Below are 17,092 nucleotides of genomic sequence, written 5' to 3'. Positions count from 1 at the left end.
TGTTTGCTTAAAATCAGCCATATTGACTGGCAAAAGTTTTTGTAATGTAGGTACTGGGAAGTTAAAAAAATCTTGAAAAACCTCACCATTAACTGTGCCCTCAAAAAAATAAGGGCCAGTAATTTTATTGTTAATGATACCAGCCCTTTATTAGGATACTGAGTATGAGCCACACACATCCAGTGAGGATTTTCTCCGCTCCAATATCTACAGTTAGGTTTGTTAACCTTTCCGTTTAAATGAAACGTCACTTCATCAGAAAAAACTATTTTGTCTATGAACTGCAAATCTGCGTTCATTCTTTCCATCATCAATTCACAGAATTCTTTCCATTTATCAGGATCATCTTCATTCACCTCCTGAACCAACTGAACTTTGTAGGGGTGGTATTTTTCTTTATGTAAAACTTTCAAAATAGATGATTTACCTACATCATTGTCGGTGGCAAGTTTTCGAGTTGTCTTATTTTCTCTCTAGAAGTACATCTAGCTTTTTTTCATCAGTAAATTGAACATTTCTACCTGGTTTTTCAATATTATTGACATGTCACGAAACTTATTTTCAATTTTGCTAACTGTAGACTGCCAGACGTGTTGTCCAGAGTATTTATTATTAAAAATTTCACAAACCTTCTTTTGAATTCCTGTTGTCTTTGAGTCTCGGACAAAGAAGCCATAAATTTAATACGCGCACAAATATTATAAAGAAGTCTTCTAGTAACTTAAAGTACCTAACTATCAGCAGCCTACTAGATTCATATCAATTGTTTATTTGGCTTTTTACAAGAACAAATAAAAAAATATCCGATTATTTCTAAAGTATATTTTAATAGACCAGAGAATATTGCTGATTTAAAAGTTAGGATAACGGAAGAAATTAACAAAACCAGTCAAAAAATATTTTTATTTTTTAAAACAAAATTAAAAATTTAATTTATTACCTAAACCGCCGCCAATGTTAATTCCCTCTACTGACTAAATATTAAATTAATTTGGATATTATATTTCCATTTATATAAATTATGAGCCGATCCAGTAGCTTTAGTTATAAACAATAAAGTGACAGAAAATACAAAAAACGTTACAAAAATGTATTTGTACTTATTGTTTTTGTTGACAATAATTTTACAATCCCATTGTGATTCCATGACACCATATTACTTATTCCGAAAAGATATAGTAAACACGCTATTAACTCCAACTTTAGGTGCAAAAAATAGTTTATGTTATAATCATAGTAAATTCTATTGGGAAGAATTGGGTAAATGGAAATTGTGGGCTACAGAAAGTAAGTAAAAATAACATTTTTATATTATTTCTTCCTCTTCGCTTCGTTATTTGTTTGAGAGTGATGCAGTTTTGATTTGGATGTTGATGTAGGTACTGATACCCCACGAATCCTTTCCAAACTGAATACTCACTTAATATGAATGTATTTCTGTTTCTTATGTGCTGATTAAAAAAACTCACTTAAGTCGCAATAAATGACTAAAATAAGTAAAGTACGAATCAACTAAGAAAACGCCACAGACGTCATCATCTTTAGAAATAGCAACTGTTTATTACATAGAGGTTTGTTGTATGCATGGTATGTTTATAATAAATGCAGTTTTTGCACGTGTTGAGTGTAATATTTTATCTATGTTGTTAATTTAAAAAAAAAAAAACATTATTCGCTATCAGAAACTAGAGACGAACATCCTAGTTCATCCTCTAATGAACTATTAGTATCCCCGCTTTTTTTGTCTTCACTTTCTTCCGATGAACCCGTATTTACTGTAAATATTAAGTGATCTAGAGTGTGGTCTAAGATGTGCTCTTTTTGTATAAGGTCATTCTCATATTTTTTAACATGTTGGCAAATATTATACCACTCTTGTTCCGATACCTCCTCAAATTTTTGCCTCCGTATCGGACAGTTTAAATGTTGTATTGTGCGCAGCTACCCAATTTTTTACTAATGCCCAGATTTTTTCGATCGGCTTTAGTTCTGGATGATAAGGAGGTAAACGTAGTACACGGTGCCCATGTTGTTGTAACAATTCGTCTAGTTTGTATTTTATGGGGAAGCGAAATTTATTTTCTTGAAAAATGCGGTATAGTTCCGGTTTTGTTAGTTTGGGGTCTGCTGGTAATCCATTTTCTGTTAGCCAGATTAACATTTCTTCTTTCTTAGAAGCCGTCGTAATATTTTTTTTATTGGTAGATTCGGCAACAATTGCTTTTGAACACATGTCATGAAATTTTGATTATTCATGTCTTTATGGTAATCACCAGTTTTTGTACCTGCAAAAACAAACAAGTATATATAGTAAGTAAATTATAATTCTATTGGTAAATGACAAGTAGGTGGTAAGTGCTATGGTTTGTCGCAATTTAAATGCAATTGTACAAAAAAATATTTTTTCTATTCTGGCTAAGTCTGGTCGACACTGGAATCTGAATATAGATATTGACATTAATATTCATAATTTTCGGTATACGATATGCCGAAATATCGATATTTTAGCCATCACTAATTCTATTTTAAAAAATGCAAGTATTCAAACTTGCCTGATTTAAATATAAGTAATCCGGTTTTTACGAATCCTTTATGTAAGTTTCATCAGTATAACATATATTGCGGTCTCTGGCGAGATACGATCCAGCTTTCTTTTTTTGTGTTACGTATTTTTTTCGGCGATTGAAAAGATGTGCTTGGCCCTCCCCACTCAACTTTTTGAGCTTCTTTTGATACCTTCTGAAAAGTAGACCTTGACACCACAGTAGCAGCTAGTACTCTTTCCCTGAAATATCAAAATATGTTAATATTCTAATTTAAAATATGATACTCAATAAGTAGGTGCCTGTATAAAAATATGGAAACTCCGCATTTCTTCAACCTACTTCTCGAATTAAATCTTGCTACATAGCTATAATATTTCAAAGGAATAGTAACTCCTTCATCTGCCTCTTTTTTCATCAAATTAATAATATTGCTTATGATTTCTCGTCCTTGGCTGCGTTTAGTAAGATTGCTTTCCAACTTTTTTTTGCGGACATTATTTAAAACGATTTTCAAATGTTCAAAAACAGCGATATCTGTAGAATAAACTATGTCACACCGAACACAATAAATCACACTATCTACTGAACAACGAACAATATTAAATGCTGAATGTCCGATGTTCGGTCGGTTATGCATCTGACCATAAGCGCAAATTATTTATAATATTACAGTACTTTCCTTCGTAAGTAAAGGCTTGGCAGCATCGAAGATGGACTCGCAATGGTAATAGATCCATGGTTGCGCGACGACTTCCCTTCGATTTCTGATTTGGACCATGCGGCAGTCGTGCAGCGTTTCCAGTCTTTTTAACACTTGCAAAATACCGAACAATCGTAAAAAAACGCCACTGTCACATGAATGGGATGGGCCTAAGAGACAAGGAAATTATTGAGGACTTTGTCAGTTATGACGCGTCTGGCCTTTTCTTAGCTGATTTGTACTTTACACAATATATACACAAATACGTATTCTGTGGCTTGGTATTAATTTATTATACGTTCAGGTTTACTTTGAAGCGAATTCATTCATTTAACTGACGTAAAGAAAGGAAAGAATGCTTAAAAATTAATTTTCACATGGTGTTATAAACCAATTTTATCTCGTTTTCTATTCAAATACTTATCAGTTATTTCAGGAATATTTCTTATTATAAATTTCTCTTTTTTTACTTTTTCTAGTTCCATGTTTTATCATTCATCTACTAACAATATCTCGTTATATTGAAATAGATTTTTATGGAATGATTCAATGAAATTGGTTATTTGGAATAATTGATTGACGACTAAGTCATTCAATAAAATTCCACGTGTAATATAAGAAATATTTCTCGAATTTTTCAGTGTACGACGCTTCCGCCAAATTTCCTAGTGGTGTATTATATGGATCTCCGTACGCTTTGGGAAATTTTGATCAATGTCTGGAAATTAAAGTCCCTCGCCAGAATGAATTATTTGTAGGAAAATACTGCATGGCCAAAATAACGATAATCCCAAATACTAAATTTAAACTAAAAGAAAAAATCGATTATGAATTCTCGGATTACACTAAGTTTTACAACATTTCGGCTTGGAGTAAAATGTTGGTAAGTCTTCTAAAATACCTATTCTTTAGTTGTCATTTGTTCTATGAAAATATTTTCGAAAAAAGTATCTATTTCAAGTTTACACTGATAATAATCGAGTATGCTAAACTTGTTTGGTCATAATAACAAAGTATTAATAAGGCGTATTCTATATTTAAGTTACCATTGCTCTACTTCTTTTTCCTTTTTACCTTTTCAGGTATCGGAGGAAAATTCCGATTCATTTGGTACTCATACCGATATATCCATTCTTTCATGTCTCTTGTTAATCTTTTCATTTCATTTAGAGTTTTTTCATTCTTATCTCGTTTATTTCTAATTTGGTCTATTACTTTTTTCTCGGTCTACATCTTCTTCTCTTTATAGTACTTCCTGTTTCTAGCACTTCTTTGAAAGGATATATCCATCCAATTTAGCTGGTTTCTATTGTTTGTATTATTAGTTCTTGTTTTGTTATTTGTCTTATCTCTTCCTTTCTACGTTTCTCCGTTTGTCTTTTTAGGTGTTTCATTTCAATAGTGTACATCTAGGCTTCATCCTTCTTCCTCAATGTTGAATTTTTACTTGTATATGTTACTATTGGTGACGTTAGTGTATTTTAGATCTTTTTCATTTCCATGTCAATATCTCTATGTCCCAGTTTATAGTAAAGTCTCGTTGAATAATTCTCCCTATTCGTTATTTGTATTTGTTTAGTCTATATATTATATACTGAACACACTGTTCATACTACCACTACACCACCACTAACATTTACACTGCCTGACTCGTGCTTGTATAACCAAGTTATCGTTTTCAGATACAGAAAGTAAACTGAATGTTATTTGTTTACAGATATCTACAGATAACTCGGTATCGAAATGGTAGTCAGACAGTGTAAGTGTGATTGGTGGTGTAAACAGTGTGTTCAGTATGAATATCACCAACTAGTACAAAATTCAAACTTAGTCTATATATTCAGAAGCTTCTACATCTTATTTCTGATATTTGATATCAATACCATATCTTCTGTATATAGTATCTAGTGAATTTATATTATTATATTATTATATTATATTTATATTATATAACCCAAAAACGTTTAAACTCCCAATTCTAGTCAATGATGGTTGATTTTCTTGGAGAAGAATCATCATAATACTTTCAAGCCTTATCTCAATGGTATGTTTTTCGGTTGTTCAAACCAAAAATTTGTTCACTTTTATTGTTTATAACAAACTATTGGAGGGAATGAATTAAAATTTTACTAGGTGTTGATTGATCAATGGTTTAAAAATTGACAGGAACTTTTGTGATAAATGCGATGAAAAAATACAGAATTCAAACGATGTTATTTATTGTAGGCTTATAAAAATGAAATTTCAAAAGCTTCAAGGAACGAAATTTATTTTTCTATTTGTATGCCATCATCTTGCACAAGTGAAGACCTCAAAGAACGTCTATTATATTTATCCAAAACTATAAACAATACAAATAACGAATTTGATATAACCATTGATATAGACGAAAGAAATTGCCAAATTAAAAAAGAATACAAACCTTCGACTGGTGATATAGTTTTTATGTAAGTACAGCCAATTCAATCAAACGTTCAATCCAAAACCAAACAAAAATATTAGAAATTACATATTCCAAAATTGCTTGTGTAATCGTGTAATATTTATTACAATTTTTTTTTCATGTTCAAGCAGCCAGCTGAGATATAATCCACTATGTTATGATCAGCTGACTTTTTTTCCTTCAAAATATTAGGCAAACTATAACGGGAGAAATAAGTCTCTAATGCATTTTACGAAGTTTCGCGCTCAAGAAAAAATAATTGACCGAAACTGTACCTGGCTCCTGGACTGTATGTTTTACTTTCAGTCTCTGAGTTTAGCAGTTTAGTTTATCATTTCTTGATTTGCTGAAGCTGTTTCTAGTATAGAAGAATAATTTATAAATTTACAAAACCTTAACCAGACAGAAATGAGGAATTCTATTAAATACTCAATTTTGATTGATTGAAAAAAGACTTCAGTCTGTAAACTTATCGTTTAATAAATTAAATCTGGAAGTTATTGAATGAGAAGAGAATCAGTTTTACACATATTTATTTATTTATTTCTTGTTTCTAGAGCTGTAGTCGCATTCTTTATTTTATTGGTGCTTGTGTGTTCAATTTATGACTTACTTTCAAGATCAGAAGATGGTTTTTTACTAAGATTTCGAGGTAAGCATCATTTTTTTTTCAGGCAAAATCGTATTTCAGCAATCTAATACAGTGCAAACTCGATTAACTGGACTAGTTGTTGTTGTTAAGGATTCGGATAATCGAAAGTCCGGATAATCGAGTATATGAAGAAAAGCGGATTTTGTTAAATAAGTTTAATAATAATAATATTCAAAGTTTATCAAACTATTTGAGACCTATTTCCAGAGCCTGAAGTGCTTCATCATGAGATGGCTTTACATTATTTTCCACGTCTAGATTCTTTTCTGTTTCATCTTCTTGCATTTCCTGCTGTTCATTTATCTGCAATATGTTTTTTACGATTTCGTCATCCGACAGAATCTGAAAGCCTTAATCATTATTGTTACAAGTGACCCACTCTTTGATATCTTATATTTTGTAACTTATATCTCAATACTACTTAATTATTTAATTGGTCGCAGTTGATAGTCCGGATAATCGCGAATCCGTATAACTGAGGGCCGGATAATCGAGTTTCTACTGTAACTCATAAATAATAACTTAAATTAATCACTAATATTTGTAGGTAATTGGCACACCATTTTTTTATGCTTTTCATTTCCATATAATTTAAAGAAATTAGCGACGAAAACAGAAAACGACGATGGCTTAGACTGTTTGGCTGGTATTAAAGTGATCTCATTATTTCTTATTATTTTTGGACATCGTTGCATGTTTACGTTTGGTGGTCCTCTATACAACGCCCCTTTTATAGAGGAGGTACGATTTAAATCCTTTTAACCCGTCAAGATTAAACTTTGTCTCTAAAGGCCGCTTGACATAATGCAATACAACGTGCAAGAAATTGCATGCAAGTCTCTGTAAACAGTAAAAGTAAACAAATTCCTAACCTCAAATTTTATCTAATATTTTGTACCTAGTTCAACAATGAAAATACCAAAGCTAAGTTTTATGAAAGTAAGCTGATCTTTTAAGCCAAAAGTTACTAGCAATAAAAATGCTACAAAACCAAAACCAAGATCTTGCATGAAACAATCAGATGAACTTCATCTGCGCATGCTTTTGATCGATCAAGAAATATTGCGTCTTGAATTGCATTGCGCGTTGTATTGCATCATGTCAAGCAGCCTTTAACATTAGAAATTGATAAGTTACAATGACAAAACTCATTATACAGGGTGCATGAATTTTGAATTTGTGACATACAGATAAGTAAATATTGTTGACAAAACTTGAAAAAGTGTTTTCAATTATTTATATAACGCTAATTTAAGATGCCAAATTATTAGAATTTCTCAATATTAGCATCACATATAAAACTGTCAAATTTTCGATTTAAACTTTCCGCTAAAACGCTCATTATCAATATGGCGATACACGATACACTGACTTCAATCAGAGCTTGTTAACAGTTAACAACATTCTTCAGTTTTTATTTGCTGTTGAAATATAAAAGATTTTTTAAGACTTTTAAGGGGTGTTTACTATTTGTACACGTGCCTAGAGCAATAAAGGAATGAAAAAAGTGGTTACAACTTGTTCGAAGAGATACTTTAATGTTATGTATGAATTTTTAAATTTATATTTTTGACTTTACAATGAATATTTTGTGCCCAAAATGTGAGAAAAGATGGCATTTTTGAGTATGACATAGAATAAAAATTTAATTAATTAATTAATGGATACGTTTAATGAATTTATTGAAAAAAGAAGAAGAAAAGGAAGATATTATGTTAAATTCCACAAACTCTTTTTTTTGCTTCTAAACTCTAATTGAAGAATAAATAATATGTAATTTTAATATCACAAATCATAATTATTCATAAAATAATAAAATGATAGCCCAATCAATTCAAATATCACAACTTTAATGCACTTAAATAAAAAAATATTGAGGCATCAAGTGAATGGTTGATGCTGATATTGAAATTTTAACATTTCAAAATCCAGCAGTACAGACATCATTATTGGTTACAAAGAATCCTGCCACCATGATTCGCTTTCCGTTATAAATGTTTTTAATTCAAAATAAAAATGCACAAATCAAAACTTAATTCAGATATAAATTCGTGAATTCATCTGTGATCTACAATAAAATGGAATTACTGGTGCATCGAACGTTCACTATATAGTGACGTCACTCGCAGCTGACAAAATGCTCCAATTTTTCATTAATATTATAACGATTTTAACGAAAAATAATAAAAATATTGTTTTTTTTTTATAAATTTTTGAGACTTTTAACGTGAATAAAGATCAATATGAATTTATTTTATACCACTATCAAATACCCTATTCAAAGATAATTCATTACTCCCTCACGTGAGGAAACAGTGTATCCGTTATAGTTTAACATATGTTTTATATTTTTAGGTATATTCAAAAGCTGAAGCAGCTACTATTTTGAATGGTCCAATAATAGTTGATACATTTTTCCTTATAGCCGGTTTTCTATCGAGCTACTTTATTTTAACAAGATTGGAACATTCCATAAAATTGGTTAATATACTTCTAATTTTTGTCCATCGATTGATTAGGTAAGTTATAAATATTGTTGATGATAATGGCTTAAATCTGGATAAAGCAGAGAATAAAATAAATGAAGCAGCTAAAATATACTAGAAAGGGCAACGCTTGGTACAAATAAACTAAGAGCAAACTTGTCTGTAGGTAATTTCCATATTCAGCCGATCTAATTTGGTTCTGAAATGCTCAATCCAAAGACATTATTTCTCTACCCAACTTCTTCCTGAAGGTCCTCCAGTAAAGCTATCGTCTGAATGCTAGCAACTGACTGAGAGTCCATGAAGTTCTACTTGTAGTTGACTGTAAAGTGATCTAAATATTTCTAGCTTATGTTAGGCTAGGTTTACTGTAGTTTTGATTAAGTTATTTAGAATTTTTAGGGCTTGAAACTTCGCTATCAAGGATTTACACCGTTAAGTTGAAATTTCTGGAACCGTTGGCGATATTCATACTGAATACACTGTTTACACCACCACTATACCAACACACACAATTACACTGTGTCTGACGCGCGTTTCTATAGCCAAGTTATCGTCTTCAGAAACTCAAGGTAAACAGTTTATCTTCAGTCTCTGAAGAGGATAACTTGGTTATCAAAACGCGTTTCGGACAGTGTAATTGTGAATGTTGGTGTAAACAATGTATTCAGTATTTTACACCGTATCTATAAGATATTTGTATAGCGATTTCTTGGAAAATGTTAATATGTAAGTGTTTTACAGGATGGTACCAGTTTATGGAATAGTATTAGCATTTTATTGTACCATTTACTATAAAATAGGTAGTGGACCTTTTTGGGAGGAACGGATAGGTGTTGAACGTGAACGTTGTTTGGAAAGTTGGTGGACAAATATATTATACATAAACAATTACGTCAATGTGGAAAAACTGGTACGTATGAGACCGATAATAGAATACTTAGTTCTTTAGGAATAAAAGTGATACAAAATCACAGAACTGTACCTCGTAGAGAAAGTGTTTTCAAAATTAAATTCACAAGCTGTTGATTTTATAAATGTGAACATTTGACAAATAAACGGAAATAAGGAGAAAGTTGTAAAATTTGAAAAGTCAAAAATATTCAATTTTTTAGAATGATCTAATAAAGAGAAAATTAAAAATTTTACAATATAGTTAAACTACTCAACAATATTGTCAATACTAAATACTGTATCATTTCATTCTGCATCTTCAAATCCTCTTCCTTTGATTTCTTCATTATTTCCAATTATCCAGCTTCTCCAATACCTTTCCTGTCTTTTATGTCCTGGTTTCTACATGATGACTTGCTTAGGTAGTCTCAACTTCTTCACTCTCCACACATGTCCAAACCAGATCAGTTGTCCACCTCTACTATTGTCTGTTCAACTTCCATAATCTCTATGATACTCTCCATGCCACACGAACTTCAAAGGATGAATAAGAATATTCATGGATTGAGTCCTATATAAAGGACAAAAGCTCAAAGAAGACAAAATAAAATTGAACTGAATAACTGGACTGACTTTTATAATTTTGATTATATAGAAGATTCTCATAATTCGAATCTCAATGGACAGTTCGCCGCGACGTCCAGCAGTGGCGGCCAGCCATACCGGTCATATGCTTTTGTTGAAACGTCTACATCTGAATTTTGGCAGTCGTATTTTTGAAATTGATGTGAAAATAAAGATAAGCAGTCTGTACACATAACAGTCATTTACATAACAACACACTTATACGAAACAGAAACTAAGCATCCAAAATGACTGAAATTACAGTGAGAATATTTTAACGCATGCACAAATATATTTTCCAGCTTACATTGATAAGTACTAATATCTTCAGATTGAGATCTGATATTCCTCGATTCATTACAATATATATTTATCGGTTAGTTAATAAAATCCCTAGCTCGTAATAGGGAATGTGATAAAAGTCCCCAACTTTACGAAAATTCGTTCAGTTTGTGCAACTGCTTGGAACGTAACACCACCACGTAATTTCAGAAGTAGTTTTTTCGCTTTCGTAAAAAATAAAACATTGATTAATGTGTGCTTGAGCGTTTTAATTCCAAATTACTTAATATTATGGATACCAGGAAAACAAATAATAATTAGGTTAGGTTAGATTAGGGAGTACTCAAAAACAAACCTGCACTTTATTCTACTGGCCCAATAAGCAGAGTTCGTTGATTTGAATCTGATGTTATATCTGATCATCCATTAATGTTGAAAATGATGTTTTACTTATAAAAGGCGTAGCTTTTGGCATAAAATTTACTACAATTATATTTTATGATGATGTTTAAGATCTTTATTACTTTTACTGATATAAAGTAAAGATTAACTATAAATGTGAGAAAATCTAATTTAAATTAAAAAAATCACGAATACTACCAATAAGCTATGATATTTATCACATTCCCTATTACGAGCTGGGAATTTTATAAACTATCCAGTAAATTTGAACATATATAATTCTAATATACATGTGATTTGTGTTTCAGTGTATGTTTCAATCGTGGTATTTAACGTGTGACATGCATTACTTCCTTCTCATACCCATATTAGTTATTCTATTGAAATGGAAGGTAATGTTAGGTATAGGAACAATTCTAGTATTGTTAGTATGCTCAGCTATAATTGTTACAACTTCGGTCTACATCTATAAAGAAGAACCAATTTTATTACTATATACAAAGTGAGTAAGATAAATTGATAATATATTTTTTTCTTGATAAAAAAACCAAGACGATTTATTAATAAAAACATTTAAAACGTGTAAAACTAGATCAAGTAAATCAACCTATCTTTGACGGCATCGTCGGATGTCAACAAGATCCTGGATCAGATAAATCACCAACTAGCTAATTTTTTATTCTCCTTTCATCCATTTTTTCAACTCTTTTCCATTCTGTGCTACTTAATTCATTTGTCGTATTGATTTTTCTTCTTAGTTTTCTTTACTTTATTTCTTATGTCTTTTGCTTCGTCATTTTTTTATTAAGTTTGGTTGTGCTCTTCTCTCTTTATGTCCATACCAGTTCCGACATCTTTCAAAGATTTTGTTTCCAATTCCAATTGGTTGAACTTCTCTCTAATTACCTCGTTTCTTATCCTGTCCATCCACTTTTTCTATGTTAATTTCGTTAATTGTTTCATGTGTGTCTTCTTTTTTCATTAGTCAGGATTTATTTTCATATAAAGAGCTGTTCTATACCTTCATTTTTATGTCTTCGCATATTTCTTTTTTCATGAATATTGTTTTCCAAATTTTGCATTTTGGAAATTGAATTCTGTATATATTAATTAATTTTTTCAGATTATTAAAAGATCCAGTTTACAATACGACGTTTCGGGATATATATATTCCTTCACACATGAGATCTAGTCCATATTTCTTAGGGGTGCTAACTGGTTACATTAAATACAGAATGAAGAATTCAGCTTACAAACTACCTAAATGGATGAATAGGACCGGATGGTGTATCGCTTCACTTATTACAATTTCTACTATCCATATTGGATTCTTATTTTATTTGCCTCAGTTTGCAGAAAATTCAGTAATTTCTGCAGTATACGGTGGTTTCCATCATGTAACTTTTGTGCTTGGCATCGCATGGGCGATTATCAGTATTTCTTCCGGAAGAGGGCGTAAGTAAATCTCTCTTATTTTCCTATTTATTAATATAATCAGAGACAAATTGTACTTTATATGTATATATATTCTGATCAATCATAGTAAAACTCTAAATTCTCTCTATCCTATCAAAAAATATATCGGAGGGTGTTTTTGCAAAAGAATGACTTTTTAATGAAGACGTTTTATTGTTAAAAAAATATTATATTTTATACGATAATATCCTTCTAATTCCACATAGTTCGTATATATCTAGCTTCAAATTGTTCCAAAATATCCAGAGTTTCAAATCCTACTCTTCATGTGAGTATTAAAACTTTTCTATCATTTTATGCAATGTATGCAATCTATCTTTGTGTGAAATTTTGAGAGAAGCCCTTATTTAGTGATTAGCCTTCGAAGCTGATTCAAATTGCTCCCAACTTTTGGTTGCCTAATCCCTTTACCTGAACCTTGTAGCGCAACTTTCGCTACTTGAGGCGGTCTTGTGTTAGCAAAGATTTTCCACGAGAGAAAAGGTCGAGCCAGTTTTGCTCAAGATCGCCATGAGGCCGTACGTTTGGGAAGCTATTGCTACCACGGCCTTTAAAAAAGTAAAAGGAACTTGAAAGTTTTTGAATGTAAAAATTATATCCAAAATAGATTTTTTTTTAGTATAATGTTAGTATAATCGGACATTGCGCGTCATAAAGGTGTGTATATTCACTATATAATTGTATTAATTTGAAACATGTTTGCGCTAGCAGTCCACGAACAAGCGAGACGAAATGCAGCCTAGAGTGGACGCGACAAACGTACTGGGGCGCCTTTGAGCACAAAAACCGAAAAAGTTCGTCTAGGGTCTTGGTACCATCCCGGAGGCCGTGTCTTAAGCGAGTCTTGTACTGACTGGTCGAGGATTTGCCTCCCGAGGCAGCTCGCTTGTTGCGAATCGCTTCAAGCAAAATTTAATTCTTCCTTCTTCCGAATACATCCCTCCATATAAGTCAAAAGAATTTCAAATTGAAATTAATGTAGAAACACAAAGTTTTGATGATAAAGTCCATTTCACACGAATAAAATTGCTAATTACTTCAAACCACGGTTTTATATACAGGTCTGGATTCTAAGTGTTTGAAATAGCCATGGAGCGGCGCTACTATTTATAGATACTATAGATGGATATGGAAAGGACACGGTTCCATGTAAGATCGGGGGTAGGACAGAGATGGATATTTTGACTCAAATAATATCATATGTAAACATTTCGATCATATTTAAGGATGCACAAAATTCCTCGTGCCTAGTTAACACTTCTCCAAAGTGTGTACTTGAGATCCAATGAAAATATCATATTTGGTTAAAGCTTCATCCTGATTAAGTTGTTCGTAGTCATCAGAATCTCCTACGTATCTTGCCATCATTGTTTTCATCAATGTCTTTTAAAGTTTCTACTACAAATCACTCATATATTGGATATAGAAAAGATGCAAATTCTTCCTTGATTGAACTGTCATCACCATCTTTATCTGCAGTTTGCCAACGCCTTCTGTTTTTGATAATCAATTTCTTGTATGAAAATCCTGTTACATTTTTTCAATTTCAGATGGATCCATGTTTTCCAGTAAGCCGTAAATCATTTCTTGTAGAATTGCTATATCTTCAGTGGTATATATTTTGTTTGTGAATCGAATCTTATTAATTATTAAAATCTATTAATCAGTCCATCTTTATTGGGATCAATTTTATCTACGATTATACCCAGTCTCCTTTCACTCACTTTAGGAGGTAATTGATCGAACGTTTTTGCCTCTTCTGCAATCCAAAATGCTCCGTGGCCATATTCTGAGTTATGATGGCGATCACGGAATACCGTAATTTAGCGCTCGTGAAATTAACCCACCCCGCTACCACCGTTTACAGACTAGTATATAAGACCGTGCTTCAAACACTGTACCTTTATTACAACGAATGACATCAAAAACAAAAAATCACCATAGAGAAAGTGTCTGGAAGGCCACTCTTGCATTCGCTCTCACATTGTAACAGTAGATCGAAAAAGATCACATTTATTTTTTTTAATTTTAGCTTGGGTAGAACCAATATTATCTTGGAGACCATTTATTATTCTCAGCCGCATTAGCTACACAACATTTCTTTGTCATGGTGCTATCCAATTGTACACAGCTGCTGTATTGCGTCAACCTAGTTACACCTCTGTCTTCAGTACAGTAAGTGTCAAAATCTTTATATTTATGTGTCAACTGCCTTTGGTAAACTTTATTATTTCTAATATTACCAAAAAAGTTATTATTTATTAAAATTTCTTCATGGTATCCAACCTAAAAGGCAACTATTAGATATTAAAATTTTTCAATAGTATTGAAACGTTTTTCGTATTTATTTACAGTCTTTCTATTCGTGGGGTGAATTAATAAACACTGTCTGTTCCGATTTTGCTTTATTTGCACACTATACAATACTCTTAACTTGTAATAATTTACCTAAAAATATCAGTTAAATAGTTTCTGCGATTGCTTTCATTAATTCGTTCTTTCCAGTTCGACTATTTTTATTTAAAACTGACTCATTATAATAAAATTTTCGTGAAGTATACATCAAATTATTTGTCTTTTTATTCGTTAAATCAAAAGACGAGGCGATTTTTGAACGTCTATATAAAAATTATGACAATTGATAGTCAATATTTCTAAATGACAAATCGATATACTAAGTTATCGAACTAATCGATCTTTTGTTCCAGTTTTATGAGGCGTTTGGAGATATCGTTATGTCCTTCAGTTTTGGATTTTTACTCAGTATGGTATTTGAATCGCCCATCATAGGAATTGAACGGCTCATATTTAGTAAAAACACAAAGAAACCGCAACATAATACTGCTATCCAAGAAGATAAACACATAAAACAAGAAGTGGTGAATATAGATGATGAAAATTGTAACATTCCACGTGCAAATAATGTGTAAGATGAAATAATGCACAAAGACAATGAAGACGATGAAAACACAGTTATATCAATAATATTTTTTATCCTCGCTCAATTTGTGGCTGCTGTTTGAGAATGCAAATTTTTTAGCTCTATTAATATTTTTGAGATTTTTACTTTTTAACTGTATATGACACTTCTATTCATCATTTATCCATAGGAAGATGAAAATATCCTGTGATATGTGATTATTATAGAAAAATGAAACTTTTATATTTTTTTTCGAATAAATAAATAATTTTTTTGCAGTTATTTCATTCGTATATCCTGTTTTCCAATGAAATGTCTTCAGAAACATCATTAAATCAGTCGGTATAATGTTTCAACTTGAAATAAAAACAGTTGATTGCAACAAAAGGAAAAGGAGAAGGCTGTCATATTTGTCTCCTTGGATTACTCTACTCATGCGGCCGTAAAGTTCGTGCGGAAAACTTATCTTCCTCTATATCTTCGTAACGCAGCTCAAACGGGTCACAACCACACTCCTGAACTTTCTTCTGATAGCGCTAACGGTGATGACGAGTCAATTTCTCACAATATCCCCTCAAAAAAGCCATACTTCATCAAAAAATAATCACTAGCAATGATCCGGTATGTCCTCTCTCCTCGAAACGCATCAACAACATTATCGACGCCTTGTTGTCATGACTATTCAATAGATAAGGCTCGCGTCACGTCATCCTGCCGGGACCTCGTGCGCCCCAAGAAAAACACCAAGTGAACAGATGAAAGAAGTTGATAAGGCTTGCCGTTGTTTTTTCCATCTCAAAATATTTAACCAAAATGTATAACAAACTCATGTGCTCGTAAATTAAGCTGTTTTCCAGCTATTTCTTGAAAATAACCCTTGGTTAATATACCGTTACAAGTATAATCACATTTATTTGTCGCAATTTTGAAAATTCTGCAGAGATTTATGAATTGTTCAAAGTTATAAACACTATTCACCAATAACATAAGCATTTTAATCTTCACGTTATACGGCATTTTAGGTATCGTAAAATGTCAAAGTTGATTATGTATTCGGTTTGCTCTTGGTAGCTGCACTGAACTGTATCAGTGCAGGGCAGATCATGAGTATATAGAATTAGTTCAATCGGATACAAAGAACGATATAGTGCAAGTTGTGCAGAGAGTAATGGAGCATTTGTTGATTGTTGTATTTCATGTTATTTGATGTGGTTCAGGCCTTGTAATATTAACAATAATGGAAAACGATTTAGTACTTTTTGATTGCACTTCACTGGCTGAACTGACTCTAGATCCAGTGCAAGCAGTACAGTGAACTGGGTGAACTAGCTCTCTTGCCCTGTACTAAGAAAGATTTAGGATACACTTCTAGAACTAGTTCTGCCAGTGCAACTACCAAAAACAAACCTATTAAATTTGTAATTCCTATGTAAAATTAATTAAATAGTCGAATTAGTTTTTAAAAGAACTGATATTTAACAAAATAACACGTTCAATCTATAAATTCGCTAAAAACACCACAGTAAGCAAACACGTCAAATTCAACTTTTGGTAAAGTACGAATCAAATAAGAAAAAAACAGGCACGTAATACCTGACTAAGTTTTTTTATGTATATTTTTCCGCACCACCTACGAGGTAGTATACTCGTCGCATTTTTTTTAACGT

General features: G+C 31.8%; 1 protein-coding gene across 1 annotated transcript; it reads left to right on the top strand.

Moving 5' to 3' along the window:
• Positions 1 to 980: 980 nt before the first annotated feature.
• LOC130445169 (nose resistant to fluoxetine protein 6-like) lies at positions 981 to 15,708 on the top strand. Its single transcript, XM_056780696.1, has 11 exons — positions 981 to 1,287; positions 3,888 to 4,129; positions 5,473 to 5,693; positions 6,247 to 6,341; positions 6,889 to 7,082; positions 8,697 to 8,860; positions 9,572 to 9,740; positions 11,338 to 11,531; positions 12,153 to 12,484; positions 14,538 to 14,680; positions 15,214 to 15,708. The coding sequence occupies exons 1-11, from the start codon at positions 1,089 to 1,091 to the stop codon at positions 15,433 to 15,435; spliced, it is 2,175 nt and encodes a 724-aa protein (XP_056636674.1). The 5' UTR covers positions 981 to 1,088; the 3' UTR covers positions 15,436 to 15,708.
• The last annotated feature ends 1,384 nt before the right edge of the window (positions 15,709 to 17,092 follow it).

The sequence above is a fragment of the Diorhabda sublineata genome, chromosome 6 (assembly GCF_026230105.1).
Source record: "Diorhabda sublineata isolate icDioSubl1.1 chromosome 6, icDioSubl1.1, whole genome shotgun sequence".
In the NCBI taxonomy this organism is placed as follows: domain Eukaryota; kingdom Metazoa; phylum Arthropoda; class Insecta; order Coleoptera; family Chrysomelidae; genus Diorhabda; species Diorhabda sublineata.
This window is presented reverse-complemented; position numbering and strand designations above follow the sequence as displayed.

What these genes read in the sequence shown, in the direction of transcription:
- LOC130445169 (XM_056780696.1), top strand. Translation starts at nt 1,089, where the DNA reads ATGTATTTGTACTTATTGTTTTTGTTGACAATAATTTTACAATCCCAT. An exon ending in CGGCTTGGAGTAAAATGTTG is followed by an intron (nt 4,130 to 5,472) that starts GTAAGTCTTCTA and finishes TATTTATTGTAG; the next exon opens with GCTTATAAAAATGAAATTTC. An exon ending in ACTGGTGATATAGTTTTTAT is followed by an intron (nt 5,694 to 6,246) that starts GTAAGTACAGCC and finishes TCTTGTTTCTAG; the next exon opens with AGCTGTAGTCGCATTCTTTA.